The sequence below is a fragment of the Rhyacophila brunnea genome, unplaced genomic scaffold (assembly GCF_057557595.1).
Source record: "Rhyacophila brunnea isolate RB1 unplaced genomic scaffold, BYU_Rbru_1.0 scaffold_14, whole genome shotgun sequence".
NCBI classification, from domain to species: Eukaryota; Metazoa; Arthropoda; class Insecta; order Trichoptera; family Rhyacophilidae; genus Rhyacophila; species Rhyacophila brunnea.
This window is the reverse complement of record NW_028232796.1, coordinates 10,390,420-10,402,638: the sequence shown is the minus strand read 5'-3', so window position 1 is coordinate 10,402,638 and position 12,219 is coordinate 10,390,420. Positions and strand designations below refer to the sequence as shown.

The 12,219-nt window shown below is 34.8% G+C and overlaps 1 protein-coding gene across 1 annotated transcript in view; it reads right to left on the bottom strand.

The window, feature by feature from the left end:
• LOC147075602 (intermembrane lipid transfer protein VPS13A-like) overlaps positions 1-10,514 on the bottom strand; it is an 86,421-nt gene extending 75,907 nt beyond the window's left edge. Inside the window, exons 1-2 of the mRNA XM_085942353.1 lie at positions 10,374-10,514; positions 75-475 (exon numbers count right to left, since the gene is read on the bottom strand). Coding sequence (XP_085798479.1) covers positions 75-475; positions 10,374-10,514 — 542 coding nt within the window. The remainder of the gene's footprint in view (positions 1-74; positions 476-10,373) is intronic.
• Positions 10,515-12,219: the final 1,705 nt, after the last annotated feature.

Sequence of the window (12,219 nt, the reverse complement as noted above, 5' to 3'; positions counted from 1 at the left end):
GTCTAAATACAGTGTAATAATGCATAAGTTGAAGACCATTAAACACACGTTTTGAATTGTCAAAAGTGACTCACTTGTTAGTTGTCTCGATCGAAAGGCTTTGCAGGCACAGACCGCACGCGAATGAACCATCTTTGCAGCTGAGCGTGTCCTCGTATCTGATGTGGACGTTCCTCACAAAGATCTGCACATTGTTGACGATGGTGGTTAGCAGATTCTCGAAGAAGTTCTGCGGCCCGCCGAGGATCTCTCCGTCCGACTCCAGGTCTTGCAGGATCTTCTTCTTGGCCGCCCTAATAAGCCGCTTCTCCCTCTCGCTGTCGAAAAAGTTGTTGGAGATGGCGGGCCCCACCAGGATGAGCACGTCTTGGATGTTCACTATGACGGGCTGGGTGTAGAGACCCGTCCATGGGATTTGGAACGAGATCTGGCCAATTGTACCGATCTTGACATCGATCGGAAGATTTAGCTCATACTGAAATGAGAGTAATTTAAAGGTATTGAACAAATGGACTAATATTAACTTTGGTATCAATTCATTCATTTAAATTTTAAAACATCTTTATCACATAGTATGTAGGTACTGTTACATTCCCAAATGGTCCCCATTTGGGGATGTCTCTGTGAATCTGGAGAGGCCCTAATCGGTACCAAGCCAACAAATAGTAAGGGTTGATTACGAAAATAAATAATAATAAAGCCGGCAATGCTGTAATCCCGGCCGCTGGAAGTGAAACATAAAATTGCGCCAGAACGCTGCAAACAGCCAAATCGTAAACATATACATTTCGTCCTCCGTAAAAAAATTATATAAAATGTAGTAACCTAGTAGATACTCCCAAATAAAACTCGTCGTTTCTGATCACAATTCCGGTGTGTTATTTGTCCACCTCCAAGTCCTGAATCCAGACGAAAAACCATACAAAAATAAAAGTGACAGCTTCTCACCACTTTCGACAATGGAGGGAGATGACAGTACCTATTAAATATACTATATAAAAGTTTAAGAAACATTTTTTGACATTTTGATTTTCCCGCGGAAATATATGATCCACAAGAGGTCTCCACCGTTGGGCAGTGGAGGGTATCCTCCTACTTGTGGTCTTAGGTAAATTGTATTTAGGAAAAGAGAAAAACAAGGGCAAAACTGACATTTTTCTAATAAATTTAGACAGCGGCGATTTTCTTTGACGCAGGTTACGCAATCGACTCGTCAGAAGATTTGAAAGATGACTTTTTTACTATCAGAGGAAATTTTTGATGTGCGTCTATCTGACTTAGGCCTTGTCCAAACGGCGCGATTTGACTCGCGCGTTAAAACTCGCGCGCATTCCAGGTACATGTGACCTCATTGAGCCGTCCACAATATGTAATCGCCGCATGTCAATTCTCACTCGCGGTCGAGGTACAGGTGACTCTTTGAGCTGTCCACAAACACATGCGGCGGCGAGACACGCGTCATTTGGCCAAAGTCTTAGCTGGTCGACCCGCCACACCGGATCGCAGGCTAGAACCCTGTCAGCATGTATGTATGCATTATTTAGAAAAGTTTCAAAAACATACCAGGGTGTTCAAAAAGTATCCGACCTTTGTTTTTCCCGCGAAAATAAATGAAGCGTAAGAGGTTTCCACCGTTGGAGCGGTGACGGCTACTCTCCTACTTGTGGTCTTTGGTAATTTTTATTTATTTCTAATTGATTTAGGCACCGGCGACTTTCTTTGACGCAGATGACGCAATCGATTCGTCAGAAGATTTAAAAGATGGCGTGAAAACAGTTCAAATCAATCATAAATTATACCACCTTAAAAAGATACCTACGTATCAATCACAAATTGAGTATAAAATATTACCCAAACCATAGCAATATCCCTGTACCTAACATAACCACTCAAACAGATGTACTTACTTATTATATAGACAAAATAAACCAATAATACCTACCAGCACTTGAAATATAAATTTTTACGAACCGGAGCGCTTAGGTATTTATCTAATTTTATGGCTATTTTATACAAATAAGTGTGTTAGATTTTTTATTATGTATATGGCCTATTTAGCTCAGACGGTCAAATGATTTTTTTCCACGAGACGGAGGAATAATTTTCGAGATTTTATGAACCGGAACGGCGTTCTGGTCCATTTAGAGCCCTGCATAATACATATTATTATATGTATCACGATCACCACTGTCATCTTTTATTTATTATTTTTGGCTACATATTATTACAGGTGTGATTCTAGGAAAGAGTTACTGACATCAATATTTTTACTAGGTACATTGGTATTGGAATTTACGGTATGTATTTTATTGTTTATCGTGGGAGTCTCAAAATCATCCAATTCTTCAGGCCTCCACGTCCCTAAACCAGCCACTGGATTTAGGTATAGTATTTACTATTAATAATTATGAAATGGTTCAATAGTTTTTAGCGGCATCTCTAGGTAGGTACTTATTTTTTCTGTCATAAAAAGATTTTGTACAAGTAGGTAGGTACACTTTTGTATTATAAAATTGAAGCAATACAAATGATGATTCATTTGATTTAAATAAACGATTATCAGTTATAAATCTTATGTGTTGATATATCTACGTTTCTTTGTTTGTCTCTGAGATAATAAATGATTCAAAGAATTGATTAATATCTTTGTCATGTGTATAATTATCAATTAAGGCCGGATAAATAGAATTTGTGACGCTAGGCAACCCCACGAAAAGTAATATATATGGTAATTTGGAACATTTATTCATTGCTAGCCTTCGAGACCTTTTAAATTTATGATATTATACCACTTCGAACTATTTAAATGTGATTTTGTTTGAGAGGTCTTCTAGGCTGCTAGTCGATATAATATTATGTTCTCTTTCAGATTCAGATATGAGAGCTATTTTTATGTACTTAATTAATTTGTGCAAACAGATTGACGCACGCACTAAACTCTTATTCATTCATATTTGTTGACAGTCCCCGTTGCGAAATGTAGCCCGGGCGATAAGGCCCGCTGACTGTTTAAAATAGAGTAATTTATTGAACAGCAAAGAATTTTTAACATAAAAAACCCCATTCGAAAAATTTACTTACAATTATTTTTGGATAAGAATTTGACAGATCATAAAAATGAACATAAGGGGCCAATAACTTACGTAGTTATTAATTAATATATCTGGTTAAATAAAGCTGGTTAATTATATAAGTCATGAGAAGTGATAGTGGTAAGGGCAACTGAGTAATACAGTGGCATCCCTCTGGACGCATTTAAAACCCCGCTATCGCTCGTAACGCCGATTCGCCACATATTTTTGGTTTAAGATGCGTATCCCGGATGGATCCATAGACTATAAAATTCACTTCCCCCATTTGAACAGTGTTTCTCAGATTGAGTAGTTGTCTTCCAACTGCACGGTTAAGGCTGCATACACCACGGCATTGCAGTAGACGTGCGTCGACGCAGGGTCTTATTTGATTCCAATTGCATCCGATTAGAATCACCAATTGGATAAAACAAATGCTATTGGATTACTATCAATGCTGACTTACTATGCAATGGCGTGCCTCCGCGCTTTTAACGATATTCTTGTCCCGTACACGCGTCGTATAATGCAAAAAGTAATAAAAATATACATTATTCATCCGCGTGACGTCGCTAAATTATCTTACAAAACATTTTATAATTTCTTCTAATCAAGTAGACAATGTGCATTTTGAAACATCTTCCCTCACTAAGAGGGCTATGTATTAATAGGTTGAAAAGGTCAAGAAGTTTTGACTATTGTAGAGTTTGGAATATTAGTAGGTATGTAAGAAGTATAGGTACTTATTGTTTTATTAGAAACTTCGTAATATAATAATTGAATGGACATAATTCTATTTCAATTAAGCATATTATTTTAAGCTGGAAGAAATACTGGATTGATGCGATATACATGCGATAAATTAAAAATACAGCATATTCCACACAAATTGTAAGTTTCGATTTTTGATTTGATCGAAAAAGACCGCGAAAGCGAACTCCAGCTAGCGAGCAGCTTGTAACAACCTCATCACGCGGGAAATTGAAAAAAAAAACAGCAGGGGTGTTGACAATGGGGGGATAAATGGGACAATATTGAAGTAAATAATGCTATTTCGGTTAAACTATAATATTTATGTCTAAATAAAACACTTAAAGATACGTAATAAAACCATCTGAATATAGGGGAAAGACAGAAGAAAATATGTAGGTAGGTAAGTAAATTAGAATTACAATCATGTCGTATGTATTTATGTAGTTTCAATTTTAAATCAATAAAGACATCTTATAAAATTCGTATTGAATCCATTTAAAACATTACTCTTTGCAAACTAGCACCGCATTTTGTAACATACGTACAAATATACTACACGGTGAAATGTTCAACGAACAACTCGTCATTTGATTAAATGTTATACGAACACATGTTTCAAAAATATAACGGCTCACGAACAAGTGTCTTACGATGAACTGCATACGTACAACAGACATTGTGACCGATTTTGAGGCTGTCCCACGATTAAAAATAAAATAAAAACCACAAATTCCAACTACCGACGTACCTAATATAAATAACAATGTAGGTACCTCTTCCCTTCCTCCCTATCAAATTATTATTGAAGATAACAGATGATAATATTAGTGGATTATTATTTTGTGTACCTACAAACATATTTTTTTAAGTGGTTATGTTATATGCCCGCAATGACGTCCCGTGGGGGTAGGCAGATTGAGCGTCGATTGGGGGCGGCAGTTACTCGAAGGGCGGCAAATCGAGGAGAATCATTTGGTATATGAATAGAAATAGCTACCAAACTTAGTAATAACAAAAATATCTTTCTATTAATTAAAAAATTCCGCTCACTGGTTGGAAACAAAATATATTAATTACCATAAAAGTTTTAATATGACTGTGTTTTGTCGGGTTCGCAATGTCTAGTTTACTTCCGTTGCCCTTCGACATCATTGGTGACCAGAAACGACACGTGCAGATTTGCGAATAATTACAGACTATTTAACCAGTGCGCATGGAAGTTGCGTTGGTCATCAAAACTAAAGATGTCAACGATTTTAGTCTGTATCGAAGTGTCGCGCCGTCATTATATTGATTTAATAGTGCATAAACCTTTGCGATCTCGTGCTAAAAAATAATATCATTACAAATGCTGCCAAGTTTTGTGAAGGAGAAAAGCGACATGGATCGCCTTTAATTCCTCAAGACTAGGGATTCCAATCCCGGGATCCCGAGCTATTTTTGAAACCTATGAATCCCGGGATTGATTTTTTTATCAATTTTTATGGAAAATAAAATAAAAATGAAAATATAACAGAAAAAATACTTTTAATAACAAATAACTACACTAGAAATAAACTGAGTTTGAATGAAGTTTGATTTACACCCATGTGTAAGTTGCCGATTCATTTTATTTTTTCACATAAATTAATAAAAATGAGAAAGATTGGGAAAAAAACAATGCTTAGCACTATTAACAAAGTAATTCCACCATGATCTCATACGTTTTACGGCAAATTCATATTATTTGGCTGACTAATTAGATTTATGAAGCGGAAAGGCTATAAGTACACCATGATTTGCTTTACTAGTTTAAATCTCGATAACCCATTCATTAAGTCTTTACTATCAGAAACAGCAATCTCATATTAAATTCATATTATTATTTTTATTACAATATTATTTACTCCATTAAACTTATGTATTTCCAAGATTGAACGTATACAATATTAACAATAAATGTCTTAAATAGTATAAATTATCCTAAATTTATTTTTTACCGATTTTATCAATGTTATTTGTAAATATAAAATTTTTATATTAACAATGGAAGAAATGCCAAACCGGGATTGTCAAATTGTAATCCCGGGATCAGAATTTTGGGTCTGGATTGGATTCCTTACTCAAGATAGTAAATTAATGTAAGTATTTCAAAAATGACATAAGAATTACCAACATCAAAAAAATCCCCACTTTTAGGGGAAAATATTTTAAATTTAATTTTGTATGTTTTAGTGGGTACCTATATGTTGGAGCCATTCATTTCTTGGAGTCATGAAAGGATGATAAAAAATGCTGTATAAAAAAATGGACAGCATTTTGGCGCTGCCGAGGGGCGGCATTTTGTCTAGGGACGTCACTGAGGCCCGGCCCTTTTTGTTGTTAGTTGCAGGGACTTTGTTATACATCATATCCAAAAATTTGTACGTATGCAATTTTCCGTACGACAGTTAATCGTGAGATGTTCTATCGGAAATAGATGGCAGTATAAAATATTTAAATCAATTCCTCATCTAAAAAAACCACCGGAAAATAATGGAAAGACAGAAAAATAGCTAGGTAAGTAAATTAGAAATGCAATCATAATATCGTACAATTTATATACAATTCTGGTAGGTTCTCGTATCAAATCGTACCTATAAAATATCAGCTGATTATAATGACAGCGTTATTATAGAAGATTTGATGTCAATATCAAATGAATGTTCTTATTGAATCTAATAAAACTGGAACAGTACTGTCTGCAATGCTCCGCGAACAACGGTTTTTTTAATCTCAATAGTATACGGGAATTTCTTTCCTGTAAGACAGCTTACGTTAAACTGTGCTACGGCGAAATGTAATAAGTACAACTTACATATTTTAACCTTTATACATTGGGAAATATATTGTTATTATACACCTACACAATTTGCGAGAGGTATACTTTAATTATAACTAGGTAGCTTAAAATTTAGAAGGGATCTTTATTTAGCTATTACATATTTTTTTCGACTTATACGTGGAGTAAATGGAAACTCTACCATTCTTGGTGGTGTCGGCTTATGTGTCTCTGATAATTATCTTAGGAATCGAGGGCATCCGTTGTATGTTCTCCCAAGGTTTAGAACTAACCTGCCATTAGTGATGCCAATTGGGAGGGCATTTATCATGTTTAATAAAATCACTTCGGAAATTGAAATATTCCACTTACGTGAGGGTGAATTAAGGTGGACGTTGTTTTATAAGTTTTTAAGATAGGGTCTTCTATCAACAGCTCACTCTGTGTGCTTCAATCTACTTTTATTTATGTTATTTTATTTCATTTCTCATTTTATTACTTATTGTATTGCGGACCTTTTAATTAATATTTAATTACCACATTTAAATAACATGATAATTATATCTAATGGCCACCTGATGGACAACGCACCGGTTGCGTTGGACGCAGTGAATGGGTATATTGTCTTTACATTATAATGTAAAATAAATAAATTTGAATTTGAAATTTGAATAATGGTTTGGCTGTTGGCTTTGAACTGTTTCGAGGCTCTTTTTTAAAACTTCTGACGATTCGATTGCATCATTCGCGTCAAATAAAACGTTTTGAAAAAATGTGTTTTCTTATCTACTCATCTTAGAGACAGTGGCTCGATATTCAAGGTAATAGATAATTGATTCGAGTGACACAGAAGACGGAGACGTGCCTGCTTCAATGTGATGGCCAGGCTTTCACAGAAATCGACACCACGATAAGAAGAAATCAATGATTCTTGAATTAGACAAGGCTTGTTTAGACTATTTTCTAAAATGTTGAATTTCCTTGGCGAAAATAATTGAATTGCGGCATAAAAGGCGGTCGGTCGGTCTATTTCGAGAGATTTCTAATTAATTGAAGGGCGCTTGGGCCTATTGATATTGTCACAATCGAAAATCAACCCTATCGGCGTGATCATTAGGCTCAAAATGCCGACTCATCGACAGCGGGTTTCGCAGTTTTTTTTTTTTAAGATGGCGATATGAACAAAAGTTTAAGGGTTATTAAAGTCACGGCATTATTTTCTAGAGTTAAATTTTTTCCAAACTTTTTTTTTTAATAAAAAGTTTGATTACACAATATCTATAATTACCAATATTGATTAAACCGAAAGGTTTGTTGATCTACACACAGTATGCTCGGAAAATTACACAAGAAACGATTTTTTATTAAATGATTATTTTTCTTTTATGACTATTGGATAATGCAGTAGCCATAACAGGCAACATTGAACACGAAATGATACAGACCTACAAACTTATCTAAAGCCGCGTTGACACGGTCCAAGTACGATCCAAGTACACTTGGACCGAGTGCCATCCAAGTGCACTCGTATGAGACATCTTCATACTAATTATTCCTATCCAAGCTACTTGGACCGCGTCCTACTCATCCAAGTTAGCTTGGATAGGAATAATTAGTATGAAACTGTCACTTGGATGGCACTCGATCCAAGTGTATTTGGACCGTTGCAACGCGGCTTAAAGAATGGATGGGGGAGCCACTGTCGAAAACCACCCAATCAAGAACTGGACAAAATCTTACATTTGAATAAAATTTTCAAAATGGCGTCCTATGGTAGTTCGTAGTTCCATTTTTGGCCATTCTACAGATAAGTTTGTAGGTCTGTACGTCTTGCCCGGAATCCATGCCGATCTACTCTTCATTAAGGTCTTTCATAAAATGATAAATTATTTTAAAATTATATTAAATAGTATTGTCAGATATAAGTATATGTTTAAGTTTAGTGTATGTAACAATTTTTGTCATGCTAAATATTCAAATTTTGGAACTCATTATAATTGAAATAATATGTTCAGAACAGATTAATGTAGCATTTGCCAACATTTGTATTACGCACTGACGTGGAGTGAGCAAGCAAATTGTATAATTTTACGTTACGTATTTTAAATACCTAGTTATTATATATTTTTCGACCATGATCCGATCCTAATTAGATCATATGGACCTCCATAGAGTGGAGGTGTGTATAACAGATTGTTGTTTTTTAGAGAAATGGATGTCAGTCACTTGCTCAACCTATTAGGTACAAACCCTGCCTCAAACGGTTACATGTAAGTTGTACGTATGCAGTTCATCGTGGGACACTTATTCGTGCGCCGCAGTACGTGAAACATGAGTTCGTATAACATTTTATCAAATGACGAGCTCTTCGTTGAACATTTCACCGTGGAATATATTTGTACGTATCTTACAAAATGCGGCGATAGTTTGCAAATAGTACTGTTCCAATTAGATTAACCCTAACCTAACCTAACCTAGTAAAGACATCTCCACATGTTGTAGCATACGTACAAATATACTCCACGGTGAAATGTTCAACGAGGAACTCGTCATTTGATTAAATGTTACACGAACTCATGTTCACGTACTGCGGCGCACGAATAAGTGTCCTGCGGTGAACTGTTTACGTACAAATTTCCGGATACGGCCTCAAACACAAATTGATAAACAGTAAGTATGTGTATTTGCCAAACCCATGATTCGAACTTGGGACCCACGACACTGAATGCCGACGCTTAAGCTGTACAGTTATCGTGGATGTACAGTATGAATACTCATACGATGGCTGAGCGATAAAGTGTCGGCTTATAATGTCGTGGGTCCCGGGTCTGGCAAATTCATGTATTTTGTCCATACAAAGGACCTAATAGGTTAAGTAAGTGGCTATCATCAATTTCTCGTAAAAAAAAATCTGGGTCCTTACCCCGATTTTTTGGTCCTTACCATATATAAGATCCTTTTAAGGATCGAATTTTGTGATGAATTCACTACCAAATAGTAAGTCCCACATCAGATTTGATGCGCTACTTCAGTGCTCTAGTACCAGACATATTATATTACATTATAAAGCAATGGTTATTGTTGGTTAACTAGGTACATTATATTATATTAAACCAAGCTTACCCCGAGATTCAAGAAAATAATTTCCTAAAAAAATGAAGGTTGGGAATCACTGGTCTAGACCATGATACATTTTTGTCCGTAAACAAATGAACGTTGTATAAAAACAACGTGTGCAAACATTTGAATAAGTGCATACATTTGAAATGTTTTTACACGAGTGGTTATTTTTTTGTATTTCGCATTTGAGAAAAATAAATACAAATGTATTGAAAAACATTATTATTGCGAGATTGTTGTAGTTTTGCGCATAGTACTTATGTATAATAGTTGCGACGCAATATTTGATGGACTTTAACGCATGACTCGAAATGTACCGGAGCGCCGTTCCTGTTCATGAAATCGGTAAAATTATCGCTCCGTCTCGTGGAAAAAATAATTTGACCACTGAGGCCATATAATAGAAAATCACTTTTATCTTTATGAAATACGCATACAATTTGATAACAATGTAAAAACTTCAGAAAACTGTCGAGCGCTCCGGTTCGTAAACTTTTCCATTTCGAGCGCTGCTTTAACGGTAGCAAATGTTTCTGAAGCACGACAAACATTCTAAAAACACATTGATAGAAACTTTAATAGAATGATTTATACATAATATATAGAAAAATAAAAAGATGGGTACTCACCAAAGCTTCCGGTTTCAACTTCAAGTCTGTCAAGTTGACATTTCCGGAAAATATGCCGACATTTAGATTCTCTGTGTCCAAGTCTTGGACGTATTTTCCCAGAAAGCGGTTCAGGACGCCCGCAATCACGCCCTCAAACATGGCGACTAGATTCTTCTTCTTCTTCTTATAAGAAAATTAATTATTTTCTTTGCGCCATATTATTGTCGTTTAAGCGCGATTTAAACTATGCTTCTATCTGAAAATAAAGAAAATTTAATAATAATTATATTAAATATTAATAAAGTCGTAGGTTTTCAATTTGTCACAGAAAAAGTTTAAATTGAAGGAAGCTTTTATGGCATTCATTCCCGACAGTTATTCGGTTGGGCAGTTTTTAATAAAAATAAAATCGTAAACAAGTTATAAATAGGTACAAATGTTAGGGTATATTTGAAGCGAAATTGACTAAAGAAAATCTATTTCAAGTATTTTGAAAGCTTGATTTATCTTCATTTCAGCGAGCTTTCACACTTAAGTATTTTTCCAACATTCCATTTATCTTAGGTTTTACAAAATCGACTACTCACTAGCCAGTAGGGGATCCAGAAAATGATTGAGAGGTTATTTGTTTAGCTTTAAAACTCAATTCACACAAAATACATACAGAATAAAAATGATTTGTATAATATATCTATAAACGGTACGAGGTTCAGCACTGACAATGTATATAAACAATATGATGGAAAAATCATTCGTAGAGAATAATAATATTATGTAAACACTTTTTTGACAACACAACTAGTAAAAGAGAATAATATTATAATATTCAAACGCAACATATAAATATTATAAACTTACGTGTTGTATCATCAGTTGATAATAGAATAAAGATGAATTTTCGCAGAAAACATAATATGCACTAACAAATATTTTCATAATATTATGATGGTACAGTTTTTGTAAATAAATTAATGTCAATGTATCAACAATAAAATCAACACCTACGTTTTAATTATATTAGTGATATTACATACAATGGAATCGTTATCATTTTTATCAGTCAGGACTAATCTTATCAATTTATTATAATATCAGAATACATGTGGTAAGTAGGGATTAATGAAAATTACTATTTTTTGACATCACACATCACAATCAGCTGTTTTTTTTTTTATTATTGGTTCGTTTAATAACACATTTTGTGCTAACACCGCGACTGGCGCGTTTGGAGTAATTGGCCATTAGATATAATTAACGTGTTATTTAAATGTGGTAATTAATAGGTAATTAAAAGGTCAGCAGTGATTGTGTTAATAAGCAATTTTCGAAAATTAAATATCTGCAATCGAGATATATAACTGGGCACTCGATGGAGTGCGATCATTTACTACGTCATCTAACTCAGGGCCACGCCAAGGGTGGTTACTGCCCGGGTGTCAGCCCAAAATTGTTCCCCCCCCCCCCCGCCTAAATAATAAAAAAAAATGTTTAATGGAAGTGTGGAAGAATTCAAAGAAAAGTTGTCGTAGCATTATTTTAATGTCATCAAAATATTCATATAATAACAAAAATTATAACAAATTTTACCTATTAAATATGTACCATGACGTAAAACGTAAAGTATAAAACGATCGATAGGTATGTGTTGATGGTGCACGAAAACGTGTACCTATGTACATTTAATACGTATATAAATATTGATTAATGACAGGGAAGAAAGGCGACTTTTTCAATATCGGTGAAGCACAATAGTTTTTTGTTGTAACAATGACCCGGTTCATTTTCCGGCACCTTTTGTCAAACAAATAAATCATATTTTTGCAGAAATACACTGACCCTCCCACTGAGATTTTGAATGAATGCG